Raw genomic sequence first — 18,757 nt, 5'->3', positions numbered from 1 at the left:
AGAATATAACAGAAAGTACTTACAGTAATTCTTCCTAAGATTTTTTCTATGTATTAATGAAATTATTCCACAGAAAAACTATTCTTGAAGGATTTCATTGCAATAGTTAAAGTCCACACATTTCATTTTGATTCTGGCCATTTTCTTGCCTATTGCTTTCTTTCACATATACTTAGAAGTGGTTAATGTGACCAAAATTGCTATTACTTATGAAACTTGGCATGCCAGCTATTTTCTCAGTCTGTTTTCTTCATCTTCCAGTTTGTATTAAACACAGGCTTTCATGAAGTTAATGTATAAACATTACAGTACTTTTTAAAGGATAAGTAATACCCCCAAATTCTTCCTAGTGGGAATTTAAGCCCATTTCTAGTAAAACTGTATTTCACATTCACAGAGATATTGAAAATGTGTCTAAGTGCTTGGGAAAATCATAGTATATCTGTGTCTTCTTTTGTTGGCAATTCTATAGATACCCTTGAGAATTTCTCTTCTTGACCTTGACAAAGCTGAAAGAACTCTCTTTAGCATGGAGGATCCCATTTGTTCAAGCATGCACACTGCCAGGCAAGCCTGAGCATGCTGTAGTAGCTGTGTAGGAAGTGGATGGGCCACACCAAATGCCACACTGACATTCTTTGTCTGCCTGACATGGGCTGGGTAGACATAGATGATCCATCCAGCCTAAGCAGGAATAGCTTCACTGAATTTACTGCAGTTGTATAATTTATATATGTCCAATCTGAGTCATAAGTTTCTGATCTTCACTGAAATATAAAAAAAATTCATCCTGTTTCTCATTAATTAGCATGAGCAAGCATTTCCATATATCACAGTAGGTAAATCAGTTAGAAAATAAATAATTTCTTATGGTCTAGACAACAGAGTTATGACATTTACATGGGATTTTTTCCCTTTAAAATTCCTATTTCATTAGTTATTCCAGTCTATTCTTTAATACCTAATAGTCCTATTAAAGTAATGAGAAAAGAACAGCCCTCAGCAGTCAGCCCTACTAAAGGACAGCTTTTCACCTACAAGCCTTCTGTCTGCAAACTTTCATGGGAACAGTAGATAAACAGAAAATGACACGCTATAAGGAGAAATATAAGCAAATATTGAGTCACCCCAGCTACTAGATATTGCATTACATCTGAGAATAACATCTCATACAATTTACACAGGTTTCTTACTTGACACATCTAAAAATAATCTTGTATCACAGGATAGACGCATTATAAAACTCTGTATAGATCTAAAGAGAATGATTAGTTATATTGTGTACATCTGCACAGCAGCTTCCTGAAGGGGTTTTTGTAGTAGTTATTCCAGATATGGGGAGGGGAGACTTTTTCTTCTAAACTGATACATTTTATGGAAGTTTAATATTGTGTTCACAGAAACTTTATATTCTTATATATTCCTATGGTTGCCCTCATCTTCCTTATCACATTCCCTTTTATTTTAGGCTAGCTCCCTTATTGCATTCTAAACTACAAGGTATTAAAAACTACAGTGTTTAAGATATGGATCATCTCCTCTGAAATTTTTCTGTATCATCTTTCCCACTGGAGCCCTAGCTTTACAAAAATCTATGACTACTTCTGCCATACAGACAATAACAAAACAACTAAATGCATTGTGATGAAGAAAGAGAAGGAGTCTGCAACCCTGCCAAAACACATAACTCTCCATCATTTAGAAAGCTGCAATGATATTTCAAGACTGTACATGACTTTAAATAACTTGAAGAACCATACGACCAAAGAACATGCAGCAAATAAGGCAGAAAAGAACCTACCATCCCTCCTGGAAAAGTAATCCTTTAAAAAAAACCAAAACAACTGAAAACAAGCAAACAACATATTTTAGCAGCTATTAAGTCTTTTTCTTCCCCTCACACCAGCTGTCTGAGAGCTACTTCCATTGGTTCAACAAAAGAATTTCCTAAGTAGCAAAAGAAAACTGATCAGTCAGCCTGTTTAAATGCATTTAGAAGATGCTGTGTCCTCTAATCTTTCAGGTAAATGTTTTTATTTTCCAATAGTTGTAGGAGAACAGACTGCAAGGTTGCTGGTCTGAATGCACCAGGTGGGAATTGCTGCAACTCAGTGACAGCCCTCCGCAAGCTGCAACAAGGGATTTGGAACACTGTCACAGCAAGCCACAGGCAGGTGACAATCTGCACTGAGATAGGGCACTTATGCCAAATAAATACTAAGGTAAACCCAGGAGATTTATTTCCATGATCGAGTACATATTGTGATGAATTTAAGACTTTTCTAGAATACTCTGTGAATAGGGTGTGCAGATCTGGTTGTTGGGCTGTTTCCTGCCTGCATACATATGCTCATTTGACTGCTGTAAGGAAAAGAAGCATGAAAGAAGAAAGAGGCGAAGACTTTCCAAAGGACTGCAGATTTTAATTTTTCAGGGTACACACAAACTATTTTTTCCAAGAAAGCAAAATCTTACAAAAGCAAAGTCCTGGCATTATGAACAGATCTCTGTCCCAAGTGAGCAGGTAACATTTGAGGTCCTGCCAGACACACAGTCTTTTTCAGAGGAAAGCAAACTTCTCCTGTCTGGGCTAACCATGCAAAAGAAAGTGGACATCTTATGGGGTATTTCCTTTTCTTTTGGAAATACTTTTCTCTGTGTTGGTTTGTTGCTGACTACTATGAAATGTACATTTTCACAGCAGTTAGGTATCTACATTGGATGATACAGAGGACAGAGATAGTAGACAACAAGGCAATTATTCCCTCCGTCCATGCCAGGGTGAGGACAGATGCCCACCTACACTTGCAAATGTGATTCTCATATTCCTGCTGCTTTCCTTCCCTCCCGGTGAAGGTGCATTTTAAAACCATATTCTGTTGTAAAGCATTCTAAGGAAAAGGGGGAAATGCCTGCTGAAAAAGGTAGACAGCAACAGTGATTGCCGTGTTTCCTCTTTTCAAATTGGGAAAGGACAAATCTTAAAGGTTTTGACGTTACTGCTTCTTCAACAATGGTAAGATCTCTGCAGTGATCTGTGTAACTTATTTCTGCATTTGTATGAATGGATCAAAGTCCAGGAGTGATTCAATTTTTGTTAAGGCTTTTTTTTTAGTTTAGTTTAGTGCATGTTGTGGGACTTAATGTGAGCACCATTATACATCTGGGTTACTTTTTAATTCCACTCGGAATATATATACTCTCACAGACCAAATGGGGCTAAAGGCCACCAAAGGTCTAAGGCCCGTGAGTGAGACCAATTAGAAATACACAAAGCTTTGGTATGTGTTGCCACTTGTGGTCAAAAATTTCAGAGACCGGACACCTCTACAATGATGTGACTGATGACTGAGAAGGAACAAGTGGAAATCTCTACATTCCCTCAGCGTTGCCTAGAAACTAGGGGAATGTTTCTAAAAATGCTTACATTTGTGTGTTTTAATTATCTACATAGTGGAAAAAAGTATAGGAACAATAAAGAAGAGACTGTGAGAAATCTGTCCTATGGGTTTGTACAGAACAGCCTAACACTGTATGTTGAGTACTACAAACTGAGAATTTGAGAACCTGATATTCAGAATTCAGATAAAGAAACAAACAAACAAAAAGTCTTGAAAAAGTATAGAAATGTGACTATGAGAGCTTTTTTTTTTTAAAGGAAAAAGCAAACAGAGACAAGTGTTTTCTGTGACATGATCTCTGTAGGAGAGAGTATTACAGCCAACCATGTAGAGGTGAGAATCTTGCACACTTATTTTCATTCTCTCCAGTATCTTCAGGTATATGAAATGGAAACTGTTTAAAGACTATCTCTGCCTCTAAAATCTACAGATTTAACGACCTGAATTGTATCAAAGTATAAACCAGAGACCCTGAAACACAAGAATGATGGTAACTAATTTCCTAAAGCCCTTTCCCCAAATCTCTAATTTCACACACAATCTGCTTCAGAGAAAAAACAACAAAAACAAATAAACAAAACAAATCAAACCCAAATAAGACAAAACAAAATTTAAAACAAACAAACAAACACACACACGAAAAAATACCCACCACACCCAAATACTGGGATTGTGGTTTCTTGGTTTTGTAGATTTTTCTGGGCAGATACTTTCCAAGACATTGACCTCAGATCCAAGAGACATAAGAGAAAATGACAAAATGCTATCAAATTACTTTGCTTTGACAAGAAGATGAGGTGTTTGTGACCTTATGGTTGACGTAGTTGAAATGCCACCGCAACTGATGCTTTTATATGAAAAGCAGTCAAAAAGACAGAGGACCACTAGAGGATGGAGGACCGATGAGTTTCCAAGGCATATATTCCCTCCCCGATCACTCCCAGACAAATTTGACAACAACTACATTTAAGGATGATTTTACAGAAAACAGATTTAGACTGCCAAAATGATCACTACAACATGAAGCACAGAAACTAAGGCCACATCCAAGGAGTGCTTCATGTAGTTAACGTGTATATCTAAAATTAAAAGGGACATCACAACATTCAATAGTCAGAATACTACTGAAAAGCTTTTTGAAGTATTTGTAGAGTCTACACAAAGTACTGGGGTAGATAAACTACTGGATTCATCCAGCATGTATGTTTGTGTGACCAAGAGGGAGCATTGACTGAGGCAGAAATAAGGGAGAAAACATGTTTTCAAATAACATTCCCTTGATTTTGCTATGATTTTGAACTACATTCAAATTAATTTTCCTAGCATGTAAGGAAGCATAGCAAATCACATAAAATACTGTATTTAGCCTGTAATTAATACTCATTTCTAGATACTGAAGGGGAACGTCCCTCCATCTGGGACTACTTGTGACGTGTCAGGCTATGGAGGGGACTGCAGTACCCCTGGCCGGTCAGTGAGAAAAATCTTCACACAAAAAGTACAAAAGCCCTCAAAGATTTCACATTAAGGAAAATAGCAACCTGTCAGACAAAATGTAAATAAATCCTATGGCTTCTTCAGAAAGTTCAATCCAGCACATCGGCGCACATACATTAATCAGTGGTGGGATCAAAGGCTGCTTTTCAAAACTTTATTTTGTGGTTCATTTCTAAGGTGCTGTTCATTTTCAAAGACATTGAGAATTAATTTCTTCAGTGTAACGCACTGGGAACGTTCTAGGCTCTCGCTTTGTCCCTCGTTCCCTGAAATATGAGCACTTTGCCGTAAGTTTCTCCGGGGCATTCATTATTCTTCAGCTTCCCGTCAAGTCTACAAGAAAAAGGCTTAGATAATGAGGGCCTGTTCACCGAGAGGGACAAAACCTTCTCGGGCTGCAATGCGGCCCCTCCCCTCCGCCTGCCCGGGCTGGGGCTGCGGGCGCGGGCACCGCCCGCGGCGAGGCCTCCGCGCTCCCGCCGCGCTCCCGCCGCCATGGCAACGCCGCGCTCCCGCCGCCATGGCAACGCCGCGCTCCCGCCGCGCTCCCGCCGCGCTCCCGCCGCGCTCCCGCCGCGCTCCCGCCGCGCTCCCGCCGCGCTCCCGCCGCCATGGCAACGCCGCGGCGGCCAAGGCGGGGCCCGGCGGGCCCGGCCCGCGCCCCGCCCCCCCCGCAGCGCGGGACGAACCGCCGCAGCCGCCGAGCCGGGCGCCGGCCGGCGCCGCCTCTTCGGGCCCGGCCGGGATCATGGGGCTGAAGATGGAGAACGGCGGCAGGCGGAGCCAAGGTGCGGGGGACTCGGTGGTGGCTCCGGGAGGAGCGGGGAGCGCTGGCCGCGGCGGGGCGGGGGCTGCCGGCCCGGGGGATGCGCTGCCTTCTGGCCTCCCTCCTCCCTGCCGGCCGTCGGAGTGTGGGGCGCGGCCCATCTCGGCCGGGGCTGGAGGCAGGCGGCGCCTCCTCTTTCCCCGCTGGCGTGTGGTGATGGCGAGGAGCCGGCAGGGAGCCTGCAGGGCAGGGAGCCGCCCGAGCCGCCGTGGCTCCGGCAGCGGCGCTCGGGGGGATCGCGCCTCGCTGCTGTCGCACGCGGCCGCCCCGAGCTGTGCCGGCCCGGCCGCCCCGCGTGGGGAGCGAGCGGGCGAGGCGGTGGGACGGCGGTGGAAAGGGCCGAGTGCCGCGGCTGTGAAAGGGGACGCGTACAGCCCGTGACGGGCTGTAATCCTCCGAGAGCCGGGGCCTGGAATTGTCTGTCCTAGAGCCGTCATCGCACGGTGCCTCCTTATTGTAGTGGCATGGGAGTGCTGCTGCTGGCAGCGCTTCAAGCTGCCGGCATCGGCCGCCGCGTTTGCGAGGCCGATTTCTGTGCCAGCTTTTTTTCTTAATCAGTTTTCATTTTCTCCAAAGCTGTTATTCATAGATTATTATGGATTGTACGCTGTGTGTACAACATCCCATGGCGTTTGGCTGTAGATACAAGTGTTTCGGTTTGGTGGGATTTTAATGTAAGTGTAGTTGAAAAATAAAAGACTCAAAAGTTTTAAAGGTCTCATAAAGTGATAACTTACCCACATTTAACCATCCGTGGCCTGGTGCCCTGTTCCTCTGAACAGTCCTCGGGGCATTTGTTATTCCTGATAAAAAGAGGCATAAACATGCAAAAATGCTTGCATAAGCCAACTGTGGCTCTTGGAAAGTACCCAAAATATTTTTAGATATGAACTGGATTACATGCATAATGTAAAACAATGGTAGGAATTATTCAGTGCTGCACTGTAATGTCAAGATCACATAGAGCTGCATAAGGTCAGAGCCGTTTGAGATAACATGCTGTTGTGTTGCATCTCGGTGTCGTTTCCAATCTTTGGAGACAGTGACAGATGCCACTTCAGAAGATGTCTGATATCAAAGTATAGTTCCAACATAAATTCTAATATTACGTAGGAATATGAAATTCAGAGCAAAAACTAGAATCTTGTGCACCCAATTTTTATGCTGTCTTACATAGTGTGAAGGCAGTTCTATGACAAATACATCCTTTTTCTGACAATTCTTATGGTTGTCAAAATATTTTTATAGACAATCAGAAAGCGTGCTGATCGTCTGTTGACCATAAAATGGGAATAAATAGGATGCAGGATCTAAATTTCATTCAGCTTGTAGCCAAGCTTTGTTTGACTGACTAATGTTTAACAAAAAAAGAAAGTTCAAAAGTAGGGAAAAATTACTGTGTGTCTGTTAAATTGGAAAGCCATTGCTTGTCTGCATAGGAGGTTACAATGGAGGCAGAAGTGTGTGACTGAACAGCCCAGTGCGTGAGTTCTCAGGCACGCAGGAAGGATTCTACTGAGAGCAAGGATTAGCACAGGCAGAGAGACTAATACACTGAGCTGAGCTGGAAATCTGTGTGCCTGAGCAAACTTGGCAGAGCAGCCATTGGGTTGCTTGCAGTTCATGAAAGGGGGAGAGCACATCGTATTTATGGTTTCTCAAAAGAGTTGTATCTAAAACGTTAATACAGAGGAGGTGGGATACCCTATTCCATGTCCTGGTTGCATGCCATGCAGAGTTTCTTGTTCAGACTTAGCCTCATCATAGAGAAAGAACCAAAATTTTATACTTGTTTTTTATCAGGGCTTGTTTTTTCTAGTAAGAACAGTGAGCAAATACAATTTTTTTTTAAAATATATTGGGGTATATAGGATTTGTATGTAGTCTTGTCAAAGTTCAAATAAGGCTGAGGCTTTTTAACCCCCCTTAGAAATGTTGAAGAATTAATCCGTTATGTTTTTCCCTTATTCCAGATATAAATTTCGAAGTTATTTACTGTAGTAATTTCAGGAGTCAGTTAATATACTCACAGATTTATAGTATGACCTCAAATAATCTGAATACTGTAATTTTAAACCAGTTTTGTTGTTTAAATCCAGTCTTCTGCATTGGGCTGTTTAATTCCCACAGCCAGTGGGAACATGTACCTGAACAGCAATACCTAACAGCATCGTGCACTTACTGTTAATCAATGACACACATTTGTGCCACTTTTACCTTACAGCAATGGGGAACTCATCATTACTGCTGCATGGAGGCTGCTATTAGGTTTAGGCAGTTTGCACAGGCTTCCAGGATTTTAAAAGAAAATTAAAATGCTTAACATGTTTGCAGACAACACCATCTTATTTAGATTTTTCCTGCATTGTAGGAAGTCCTTGCATTAAGTACTAGTCCTTGCATTAATCTGACTAGAGCTGAAAGGGTGTTAACACAGAGACTTGTGAACTACAGGGGTTTTATTCGTTCTTTTGCCACTTGAACAAACAGCTTATTAAGTTTACTAAATTACTAGTTTGGTAGCACCAGTTCCGTTTTCAGAAGCTGAAGTTTTCTTTTACCAATAAGAAAGATGAAAAATAATCTAGTTACATCTTCAAAGAAGGAAGGGCATTTAGAAGTTTTATTTGAAACGTATTAATTTTAACTGAAATTGAGAAATGTTAATCACTGTTCTTAACTTTTTACCAAATTAAAACGTTCACTCAGTAAATCTCTTAAAACCTATCCTTAATTTAACCATTAGTCAAAATAGTCTATTAAGTGAGTTTTAGTCACTTAATGCGCTTAAAATCCTGTCTCCATTCAGCAAATAACTTAAATTTGTATAATGACTTAAATGCCTAACTGCTCCCATTTTATTGAAGATTTCTTGCATGCTTCAGGAGAAATACCTGTTACAGTAAACAGTGTTCAAACCATTAACGCTAGTAGCCTCTTTGCTCCAGATTATATCCTGCAGCTTTCTCTGAACTCTGAAGCACAGTGGGTCAGGGTTTCTTTGCTCTCCATTTTGGGTGGGGCTGGCTGTGCATTAGAGTTTTGATAATGTCTTTCCAGGTAGAAATAGGAGCAGGTGGATGAGGGAGGGGACATCTTTGTAGGTGCAGATTATACTAGCTAGAGAGTTTTTTCCATATATGTAGAAGAATCTATGTAAAGTGTGTCTATACACTTAGGTATAAATATGTTTTATCTCCTGGCCAGTTTGACAGTAGATATTGAAACACTTTCAGACTTCATGTTCATGAGGTGATGTAATACAGAGTTTCGTGTAGCAGTAGAAGCCAGCACATGCGTTTGTTGTGTAGGGTGTGCTCGTGTTCTACCACCCTTGAGTAGTAGCACCATTCCCACAGCGGAGTTGGTACAACACTTGGCAACTTTTAAGACAGAAGTTTCCAATCTGTGTAATGAAAATTGGTTGTTGTTCACATATTACTGAGTAGCAGCATACAGTCACTTCTAGAACACCATCCCTCACAGACCCTTCTAGAAAATCAGAAACTGCTGGTGCCACTGCTAATTCTAGAGGCGCTGCCCAAGCCAGTGATCATATAGTTCTTAAGGTTGGAAAATACCTTTATGTTCAAGTCCAACCATCAACCTAGTACCACCACCATGTTCACCATTAAAACGTGTCCTCTGGTGCCGTATCTACACATTATTTGAATACTACCAGGGATGGTGACTCCACAGCTTCTTCAGACAATCAGTTCCAGTGCTTTGCTACCTTTTCCATGAAAAAAAATTCCAAATATGTAATCTAAACCTCCCCTGACAAAACTTGAGGCATGTCATGGGTTAGCAAGCATAGTCCCAGAAGTGATGTTCTTGCAAAGGGGTGCTTACAGCTTCCTCTGTGACCTGACAGAACCTATCAGCTGGCCAGTTTGAATATGGACAATTCTTTAAGCCACTTAAAGTTGTGACCACCTCTGTGATCCACACTTAAGAATACACAAACCCCAGGGCAGAGCCTCTCTGTCTCGTTTCTGGTGCTGGGACAGGTGGCTGCGGGCCCCGTGCGGGGGCCAGCGGGCCACGGCCATCCTGGAGCTGATGGTCCCTGTTCCACCCGCGGAACCCCCCCCCCCAGCCCTGCTGTGGGCAGCCGGAGCGGCTCGGCTGCCCCTCTCCAGTACAGCCAAGATTCAGCTGGAGCTGCACCGCTGTCCGGCAGAGATCGTGTGACCAGCAGCGATAAGTGACATTCTAGCTGCAAGGCCCGGGTGAGATTAACCCTTTTAGTGCTGTGAAGAGCTGAAAACGTGAGGGAGAAGAAAGAGGAGATGCTTAAAGCTGAAATTCTGTTGTAAAGCTATGATGTATCAGAGTACCCGTTGTAATTTCGTGAAGGCATGGGGGGTTAACGCAACCGGGGGCTTGTCAGCACCAGCCCCGGCGTGCCCTCGGGCAGAGGGGACGCAGCGTTGGCCTCCACAGCGTCCTCGCTGGACGGCTCAGTGGAATCAGCGTGAGATGGGTGCGTGCGCTGGCTCCTCCTCAGAGGAAGCACGTCAGGCAGCCGATGATCAGGCTGGCGTTAGCCCGGAGGCAAAGAAGGCGAGAGGGGCTTCTGGTGTGAGTTCCAACAGGTTTATTTGCAGGAAGGACCAGGGACCAGCAAAAGCCCTGAGGAGACACGGGCTAGCCCCCTTTATGGGGGGGTGGAGTAAGGCAGGGAAAGGGAAAACAACCAATGGGGTACAAGCAGAGGGGAGGATACAATTTTTCAGAACAAATGGGGAAAACAGGGAGGCAGGAGTCATAACAGGGAACCAATTAATAGCTAAAAAAGGGAGAACTTTCTGGAACAGGGGGAGGTAATTTAGGATTGGGAGCCAACAGGGGGAGGTAACCTAGACCTCAGTGATCTCTTCTGGTGACTGACATTTGATGGTTTCAGCCCGAGAGCAGGCTGAGCCACCCCAACAGGGGGTGGAGCATTCAACTTGTACTTGTGAGCAAAAGCACCTGTGCTGAGATAGGCAGATGCTGAAGCAGCTGTAATTTCATGAGCAGTTTGAACAGGGAGAGATGGAAGCAATGAGGACTTTTGCTCCAAATGGAAAAACGAGAAGACCTCAGTTCCTGGAGATGCTTCCAGAGATAGTCCTAGAGATGAAGATGAGGAAGACCCTTTGCTCCCAGGGAAGGAGAAGGGCCTCTGTTCTTAGAGATGAAATGCTCCCAGAGATGGGTGAAGAGAACTTTTGTTTCTGAACGGCTCAACCTTAAAATTGTACCCCAGTAATTCAAGAGTGGACCCTCGAAAGCAGTTGTGGGAAAAGCTGCAAGTCAGGGAAAAGACTCACATGCGAGCAGAGAACCAACCCGGGCGGCCGTCTCGTTGTGATAATGTTTTCATAGCAGGGGCAAGAGAGACTCCTCTTCCTAAATGGACTGAACAAGGTTATTATGGAAGTGGTAACACACTGAACATCTCAAGGGTTGTCTTTTTACATTGTCACTGGGAGAAGGGAGGAAGGTGGGGGGAGGAGAAGAGTTCTGAAGGTGTGGTATTTTTTTTTCCTTCTTTTAGGTCTGTTAATAAACTTCTTTATATTCTTTCAAGTTTGGTGCCTGCTTTGCATTTCTCCTAATTCTTATCTCACAGAAGGTAAACAGTAGTGAGTATTTTGGACCAAACCACTACAAGGCTATTTCCTCTCATCCTGTCACTTGTTACCTGAGAGAAGAGTCTAACACCCACCTAATCACAGCCTCCTTTCAGGTAGTTGTAGCAAACTGACATAAATTCATTTGCTTCTGCCTGCAGTTCATATCACAAAATGTGCTACTGATACACACAGCTGTTTGTTTCTGCTTTTGGAGTATGAATAGAGCAATAGCTTGCATCCAAAACTTCCCTTGCTGAAGCTTGTAGCTAGACAAATTTTAACAAATATTTTTAAAGAATGATTTCATGAAATATGACTCAAGGCTACTGTTCTATTTCATTATATTTCTTAAATTTTTCAGAGGAGGGTTTGACTCTTGAAACTGAAATACAATTTTGGTTGCATGGTTTTAATTTATACAGAATACTGTAAGATTATTAATTCTAAATGTCTGAGAGACCTAACTCTTAGGCATTGAGAGTATGTGTAAAGAAGAGCTTTTGTATAATCCAGCATAGTAAGTGTATAAATAGCACCCATCTAATTAATGGCTTAGAAAGTTATGTATAGTGCATGTCAGGGGGTGTATCCTTGTCATCATATTTTGCCTCTGACACAAATGATCCCATGCAAAATTCAGATGGAACATTTGGGACTTTATTTCAAAATTAGGGTAGTGTGATGTCTTGGCTCTATTCATTGAGGTTTGCTTCAGAAAATATAATAATGACTATTCTTTCTGCTGGTGGATTCTGCTGTTTATTAACAAATCAACTGTGATTCTTTTAAAGCTGGCTTCACATGTAAGACTTTATACTTGCAGAATTGATAGGAGTTCTGTTATCAGTGAAACCAGAAAGGGGTCCAAGAGGCTTCTGTTTCACTTTCATGAACAGGAAAGAAAATACAGGTGTGATAGTGACATGCTCGTTTTGCCTCACTGTAACTTTCAAATAAAATGGAATGCTATCTGCATTCAGTAAGTGGCTAAATCTAAAGCCGTGTTTGAAGGTCTCTCATGATTGCATAGGTGCTGGAGAAAAGTAGTGGACACTTGCTGTGTTTCAACCTGTTCTCCTCAAGAAGGAGTCTGCTCTCTGCTGGCCTTTTCTTCTATCTGATTCTGCATCTATTTGCCAACTTCACCTGTCTGTGAGTAACAACTAGGAGCATTAGTATTACCTAGTGGCTGGGTAGGAGAAAACCCAACAAATTAATACACATTTTTTAAAGAAACTCATTGTGTTCTGTGTTCATTCCCAGATACATAAGTAGAGGTTAAGAACTAGGCAGCCAAGGATAAGCGACCAAAGAAGCTTAAAGTAGATGATCAACTGTAGTTCTATAGCACCTCGTCAGCCACAGCTGAGCAAGTAGGGGGTGTTTGAGGGGAGGAATGACCACAGGTAAGGAAAAGGCAGCAAATTGGGGACACTGAAAGGAGTTTAGGGGGATGGTACAAAGATGTAAGCTACAGGACTAGGAAAGCAGACCTCGTTAGTAGTATTACTAATAGAAGAATTTTTTTTGTTTTTATTAAGTATATCATGCTAATATGAAGGGAAAATAGTTAAAAGTAGAAAAATTAGTTTCTTATTTAAATAAATTAAGTTTAAATCCAATATGGACTTTCTTAACCAGGTTAATCTTTTAATGTACTCTGAGATATCAGTCTTTACTCTGTATATTTCTGTGTTATATTCATATATACAACAATTTTTGTAGCATAAAGAATTAATGGATACTCTCATTTAAAAATTCTCATAGTACCAAAAGGAGAGGAACATGTATTTAGGGTCATAATGTAATTCCTTTAAGTATGGTCTTGTCAGACATATTAGATTAGATCCTTAAAGGAGCTTCCATACTGCTCAAAGTCATTTGGGATTTCACAGAGATTATTTAAACTGCTTTTGTTCTTTCCTCAGCATGTGTACAGCTTTAGTGCTGTAGTGTACTGTTAGTTGTGTAGAGTTAGAAGAGTGAATTCATTGGAGGAAGCCCACTGAAAAGATCATAAAACTGGTTGGTAGAATAAGGGTAGTAGTGGTAGATATCCTTGACTTGTATGAAATTCACAGCACAAACCTTCTGCATGTTGTTGCCTGAATTATGCGCTTGGACAAAGATGTTCCTTTAACTATTTCTGGTTTAGAGCATTGAGATATTAGGGAAGGAAAAAAGAAGACAGGTTGGCAGTGAAAGAAGCAAGAATACCAAGCCTTTATAAATCACTGTATTGGCTAGAGTGTTTGCAAAGGATTTGTCAGCTTAGGTCCTTATCAGGCTCAGAGGGATCAAATCCCATGCAAATGGTGTAGTTCTAGTCTGTTAGAGACAGAGGTGCTTTCTGCATTGCCAGCTGAGAGGAGGCCACTATAGAGCTGGGAATGCAAGAGTCCTGGAGCCACTGCACGAAAAGGGTTAATGTCTTGGCAGAATGATGAGCATATTCCTCTGGAACAGCTGGGGAGACCTGAGGTCTAAATCCATCTGGGGCTGAGGGTTGTTTGAACCCAGGCTAAGGTCTGGGAGCTGCCCTTTGGAAGTTACAGTGTTCACATGTCTCTGCACAGTTAAGTGAAGCTTTTATGTCTTGCAGTGCTAGATTTAGATGCCTGTATCCAATATCCCACCTAAGGTCTCTGTATTTTTTATGGATTATCTTTTAAGTAGCAAGTCTTGGTGGGTAAGGGTAGCATGATAGATGTATTTATTTATTTAATTTTTCTTTGCTATGACTGAAGTACATGCTTGTTATAATAACAGTAAGTCTAATACTTGTGTTTAAAATCTTTTCTGGGAGAGCATGGTAATGAAAGACTGGTACATATTCATGTTCCAAATCTGAAATGGCTTTGTAGAAAAGTCATTTCCATAAATTCTGCCTATCCACTAACAACCAGGAAAAAAGTAAGCCACCAATTTCTTATTATTTTAATACTGTTAAATTAGAAATTAAGATAGGATGTATTTTAAATTAAAAATATAATTTAAACAAAATATCTTTAAATTCTCTTTGGAATAATGTAGTTATTACTGACGTTAGATACCAGCTGGAAAAAATTTTAGAGAAAGCTTTTTTTATTTTTTGTCTTCATTGTTGCTTAATGTCACAGAAGGAACTAAAGATCAAATAAATTTTTAGAAGTTTTAATTTTTTTGCTCTCTGTACTTTAGGAGAACACTTAGTGTGACAATCTTGATTTTATATTCAGTATGGACAGTCCGCTTACATCTATAAGGAAATTTATATTTAGATCAGATAGTTACATGTATCATATATCAAAGATATTTTTTTAGTTATCTTCCCATTGTTTGGTTTATATTCGATTAGATGTAAATTACTGAAAATCCCACCTTCTCCTTTAAAATTCTCTTCACATATCTAAGCCTTCAGTTTGTTTGTGCTGTTGTGCAAATAACTTTGAAAACACAGCCTGAATCCAAATAAATACCCATTCAAGTCAAAAGACAACCTGAAATTATAGTTGTGAAACATTTGACCATTAACACTTTCTACCTTACTTCAGTAAGGTAGAAATAGCCTGCACGTATCAAATCCTCCAGTTTCTTCTCTGACATTAGCGACATGCTTCTTCATTATAAATATTTGGCATTTTATAGAGCAGTTTGAGACTGAAGGTATGGGGAGGGTATTTTAAGTTGACCTCAGTGTAGAAGAGGTATATTTGAAGGAACATGTATGTGAAACAACCTGTAATTGGTTATTATTTGTTGCCATCTCTGTTTCAATAGTGCTAAGCATTATTTTAGCCAAATTAGTTTCTTTGACAAATTTTCTACATGTTTTGTGGAAACAGCTGGTTCAAAGAGAGAGCCTCAAATACGCTCAGTGATGAATACGTTACAGAGACATTTGAGTCACATTTTTTTAGCCTGAGATTGAGAGTGTAGGAGCAAGCACCATGGGATACCACAGGAGGACCATAGGAAAAGCTTTCATCACAAGTTCTGCTTTATCTCTTCATCACAAGACTTGCATTTAATTGAAGCTGTAAGAAAATGTAGTTTGCCAGGATAGAGCACACTTAGAATCCAACCAGATACTAAATCTGTTCAGCATAAACTTTTACCCAGCAAGGAAATATTCTAAACAGCAAGAAAATGTTATTTGTTAATGATGTGAAAGTTTTCAAGGAGCCCAGGTACTAGTGGGGCTGTAACCCTGGCATTTCAAGGGTATCCTAAAATCTGATGAGTCTGTTCTATTACAACATGTTTGTATGTGTTATCTTGCATTTAGTAGGGGTGGGGTTGCTAATCCCTCTGGACTGGGGACTTGAAAATTTTCCTTGCTGGCACAGAAGTTAGAACATGCAGGAGAAACTGGGATTTGGGAACACAGTGCAGGGAACATAAGTGCCTGATCAAAAGCCGTGGCATCTTGACAAATGGTGTTGTGTTTGTAGTGCCTTTGGAACTTTTGTCAGTTGGGGTTTTCTGTGTGGATTTGGAGTGATTTCTGTGCTGTCTGCATGTCCATAGTCAAAATAGAGGGCAAAGAAATATTTTTAAGTTGTCCCTCCTGGTGCTTTCTGACAGTTTTTCTTGCCTATGAAATACTTGTTTTTTCCTCCCTTCTCCTTTCCCGCAAGCCGGATACAAGTTAAATGTAAAGGACAGAACCAGCAGACAGTAGTTTTTCCGGTAGAATTTCCACTGTGCCATCTGCTGGTGATGCAAAGCAAGTGACCATTTCAAAGTCTGGTCTTTTGCAGTGCTGAACAGTTGTGTCTCCAGCTGAAGACAGTAAAAGCAACAGTTTTCTGAGTGTCCCTGATGGTGTTTAACCCGGGACAAAGTCATTTAGCTTACTTGAAGAGAATCAGTTGTAGTTAGAGCAATGTCTCTCTTTGTTTTAAGGTGATCATGCTTACCTTTCTAGGATTCTGTCAGATAAGGGTGAGTTGGAGGTGGCATTGTAAGCATTTACCTAACAATACCAGAGGTGCTTCCCTCTGGAATTATAGCCTAGCTCTGAAGCACAGAAAACAGTGAAATATTTAGATTATTACAGCAACTGTGACTGAAACACTTCTGATTCTCAGATGTCTGCTGTAATTTAGATTGCAGGTATTTGCATGGGAGGTTTTATCATTAGGAGAAAATTCTATCAACTGAATTTTATACTCTAACATTCGGGTCCTCCCAAAGACTTGCATTCTTCCAACACGTGAATATTGTAAATTCAGGAAGCCACAGGTTTCGGGGTGGATCCAGCTAGACCGTGAATACCACTTGTATGTAACAGTGTATGGTAGAGAATGTAATACTTTAACAGGAAAGAAAGCCTTTATTGGCAAAGGTTTGCAGTCATTGTGGAAACATTCTGAATCTAACAAATCTCTTAAATTCTTACTGTATGTTTGGAATTTTAGTATTTTTTTTTAAAATTGTCACTGTTTTGTCCCTATGTATGTTTAAATCACAAATAGAGATAAGGAAGGATTGTACTGTGAGGGGAATGAGCCATTTGCAATTGATACAGATGAGCAGGAATGTTGTCCTTTGGCTTTAAAGGTAACAGTATAAAGTTAAAACAGTTGCAGGATAGTGTTGAAAAAATCGGTAGTTTTTTTCTTTTTTTTCCTTGTCCCTTTTCAACTGCTGGTCTGGCAACTTCACAGCAAAAGAAGTGAGAGCACTGTTATTGCAAACACCACCTCTAATACTGTAAATCCACAGAAGCCTGTACTGTATAAAGGCTGGCTTTTCAAAGTACAAAAGTAATTCAAGATTGCCCTGGTATTTATGCTTTGTAAGAAAGGAGATTGAATCTGTTGATCCAGATTTAGTGTCATTTCACAACAGGATAATGATTTTCATTTTCTTTTTTTTATGATACTTTTTATGGCTTCCTATACTAGTCCTAGTTATTAAAAATTTAGTACAGTATGGCTTTTTTATAAGGTCTTTGGAGAAATAATGTTAAAACATTGTTAAATGAATGATTCGTTTTGCTGCAATCTCTACTAATTAAAATTTAAAACACCAGATTAACCGTCTTGTGCAACATGCAGTGCATGTTCTGATGCTCTGTTCTGCTGTTTAACTCCGTGAACCACTGAGAGCACTCTCATTGTATCTTGGTGCTTAGATTGTTATTTAACTACACATGTAATTCAGCGATAATAAAATGATTGAGTAAGATTTTGAAAAAGATCGACTAGAACCATTCATGAATTCTTTGGAGAAAGACTTTATCTTGTCTGTAAAAATATGTGGGGGTATTTTTTTTCTAACTTTGGGTTTTTGTTTGATGTTTTGTTAAAGCAAGTGGATACTCACCTGTTGTCATTCCCAGATGTGGACCAGCAAGTCCATTTAAAGGACACTTAAGTACTAAGAGTAATGGTAAGTAACATGTACTTTAACCAGAAGGTCGACCTGGTTCCTTTTATGTGAATTCATTGATTTTATGATTAAAATGTTTTAATAAAAACTTTTGCATTGAGCTTTTGTTTGGAGAAGTTTAATGGTACCTACATTTAGTATGCATTACTGAAAATACTTTTAAGGAATAAGTTTTGCCTTGACTGTACTGCTGGCTACAAATTGATAGCAAGATAAATATATAAAGGTGTCCCATCTGTATTAGCTGTAACATACATATTCCTTTACAATCAGTAGTTTACATGGGCTAGTGTATACTTCTGTGCCATACTGACACCTCAGATACCTTTTTTTTTTCAGAAGAACATAGAGTGAAGAAATGGGAAGTTTCTATGTTAACATTTTCATAGTCCAATTTCAGCCACTTTTGTAGCTATTTATTGTGTTAATGGCTCATTGGGGAAAAAAAAGGAGGCAAGATGATTTAATGTAATAGTAACTGGTAAAAAAACTGCCTTTGAGCAAAGAAGTTAAGCAAACACTGTTCCAAAGTTTGTGATTTTGAATTGCAGTTAATAACTGTTTAAAACATAGTATTCTTTTATTTGCCTCTCTAATGTTCAGGTATATTTTAATCTTACAGCTTTCTGCATTGACTCCTCTCGAAGTCTAACTGGCCAATACCTGATCAGAGATCACATGGTGTTTCATTATAACAGAATCCTTTCAGCCAAAGGTAAAAATGTGCATGTATGAATGAACTGTGTCCCCCTCGATTTAGTTCAGTCTCTCAGAATAGGCTCATACCAAGAAGGAATGAACTGGATTGTAGGAAGGTTACTGTTGTTACTTTTTCTAACCCAAACTGGTGTCAACAAGGAGATGTGGCTGCTACTTAATAATACTTTTGTATTACTGAGATGGGAAGTTTTGTATGAAAACATTTTCCTTAAGTGTTACCAAAGATCCTGCCTTAATTTTAGAGCACTTTGTGCTCTATTGGCTTCATTCTGCTTTTGATGAAATAATGCGTTATGAAATAATAGGCTGAA

At 40.5% G+C, this 18,757-nt stretch overlaps 1 protein-coding gene across 5 annotated transcripts in view; it reads left to right on the top strand.

Moving 5' to 3' along the window:
- The first annotated feature begins 5,576 nt into the window (after positions 1-5,576).
- The window catches only part of SPATA7 (spermatogenesis associated 7), a 38,351-nt gene continuing 25,170 nt past the window's right edge, over positions 5,577-18,757 (top strand). Inside the window, exons 1-3 of one of the 5 annotated variants that reach the window (XM_048308003.1) lie at positions 5,577-5,686; positions 17,646-17,726; positions 18,349-18,441. In XM_048308003.1, the coding sequence (XP_048163960.1) occupies positions 5,647-5,686; positions 17,646-17,726; positions 18,349-18,441 (214 nt within the window). In that variant the 5' untranslated portion in view covers positions 5,577-5,646. Of the gene's footprint in view, positions 5,687-9,863; positions 9,957-11,395; positions 11,462-12,656; positions 12,755-13,706; positions 13,924-17,645; positions 17,727-18,348; positions 18,442-18,757 lie in introns of those variants that run through there. The other 4 variants (XM_048308007.1, XM_048308008.1, XM_048308006.1 and 1 more) reach the window with 4 other exon arrangements.

This window comes from Corvus hawaiiensis, chromosome 6 (assembly GCF_020740725.1).
Source record: "Corvus hawaiiensis isolate bCorHaw1 chromosome 6, bCorHaw1.pri.cur, whole genome shotgun sequence".
Taxonomy (NCBI): Eukaryota; Metazoa; Chordata; class Aves; order Passeriformes; family Corvidae; genus Corvus; species Corvus hawaiiensis.
Note: the sequence above shows the minus strand (reverse complement) of the source record. Positions and strands in the feature narration are given on the sequence as shown.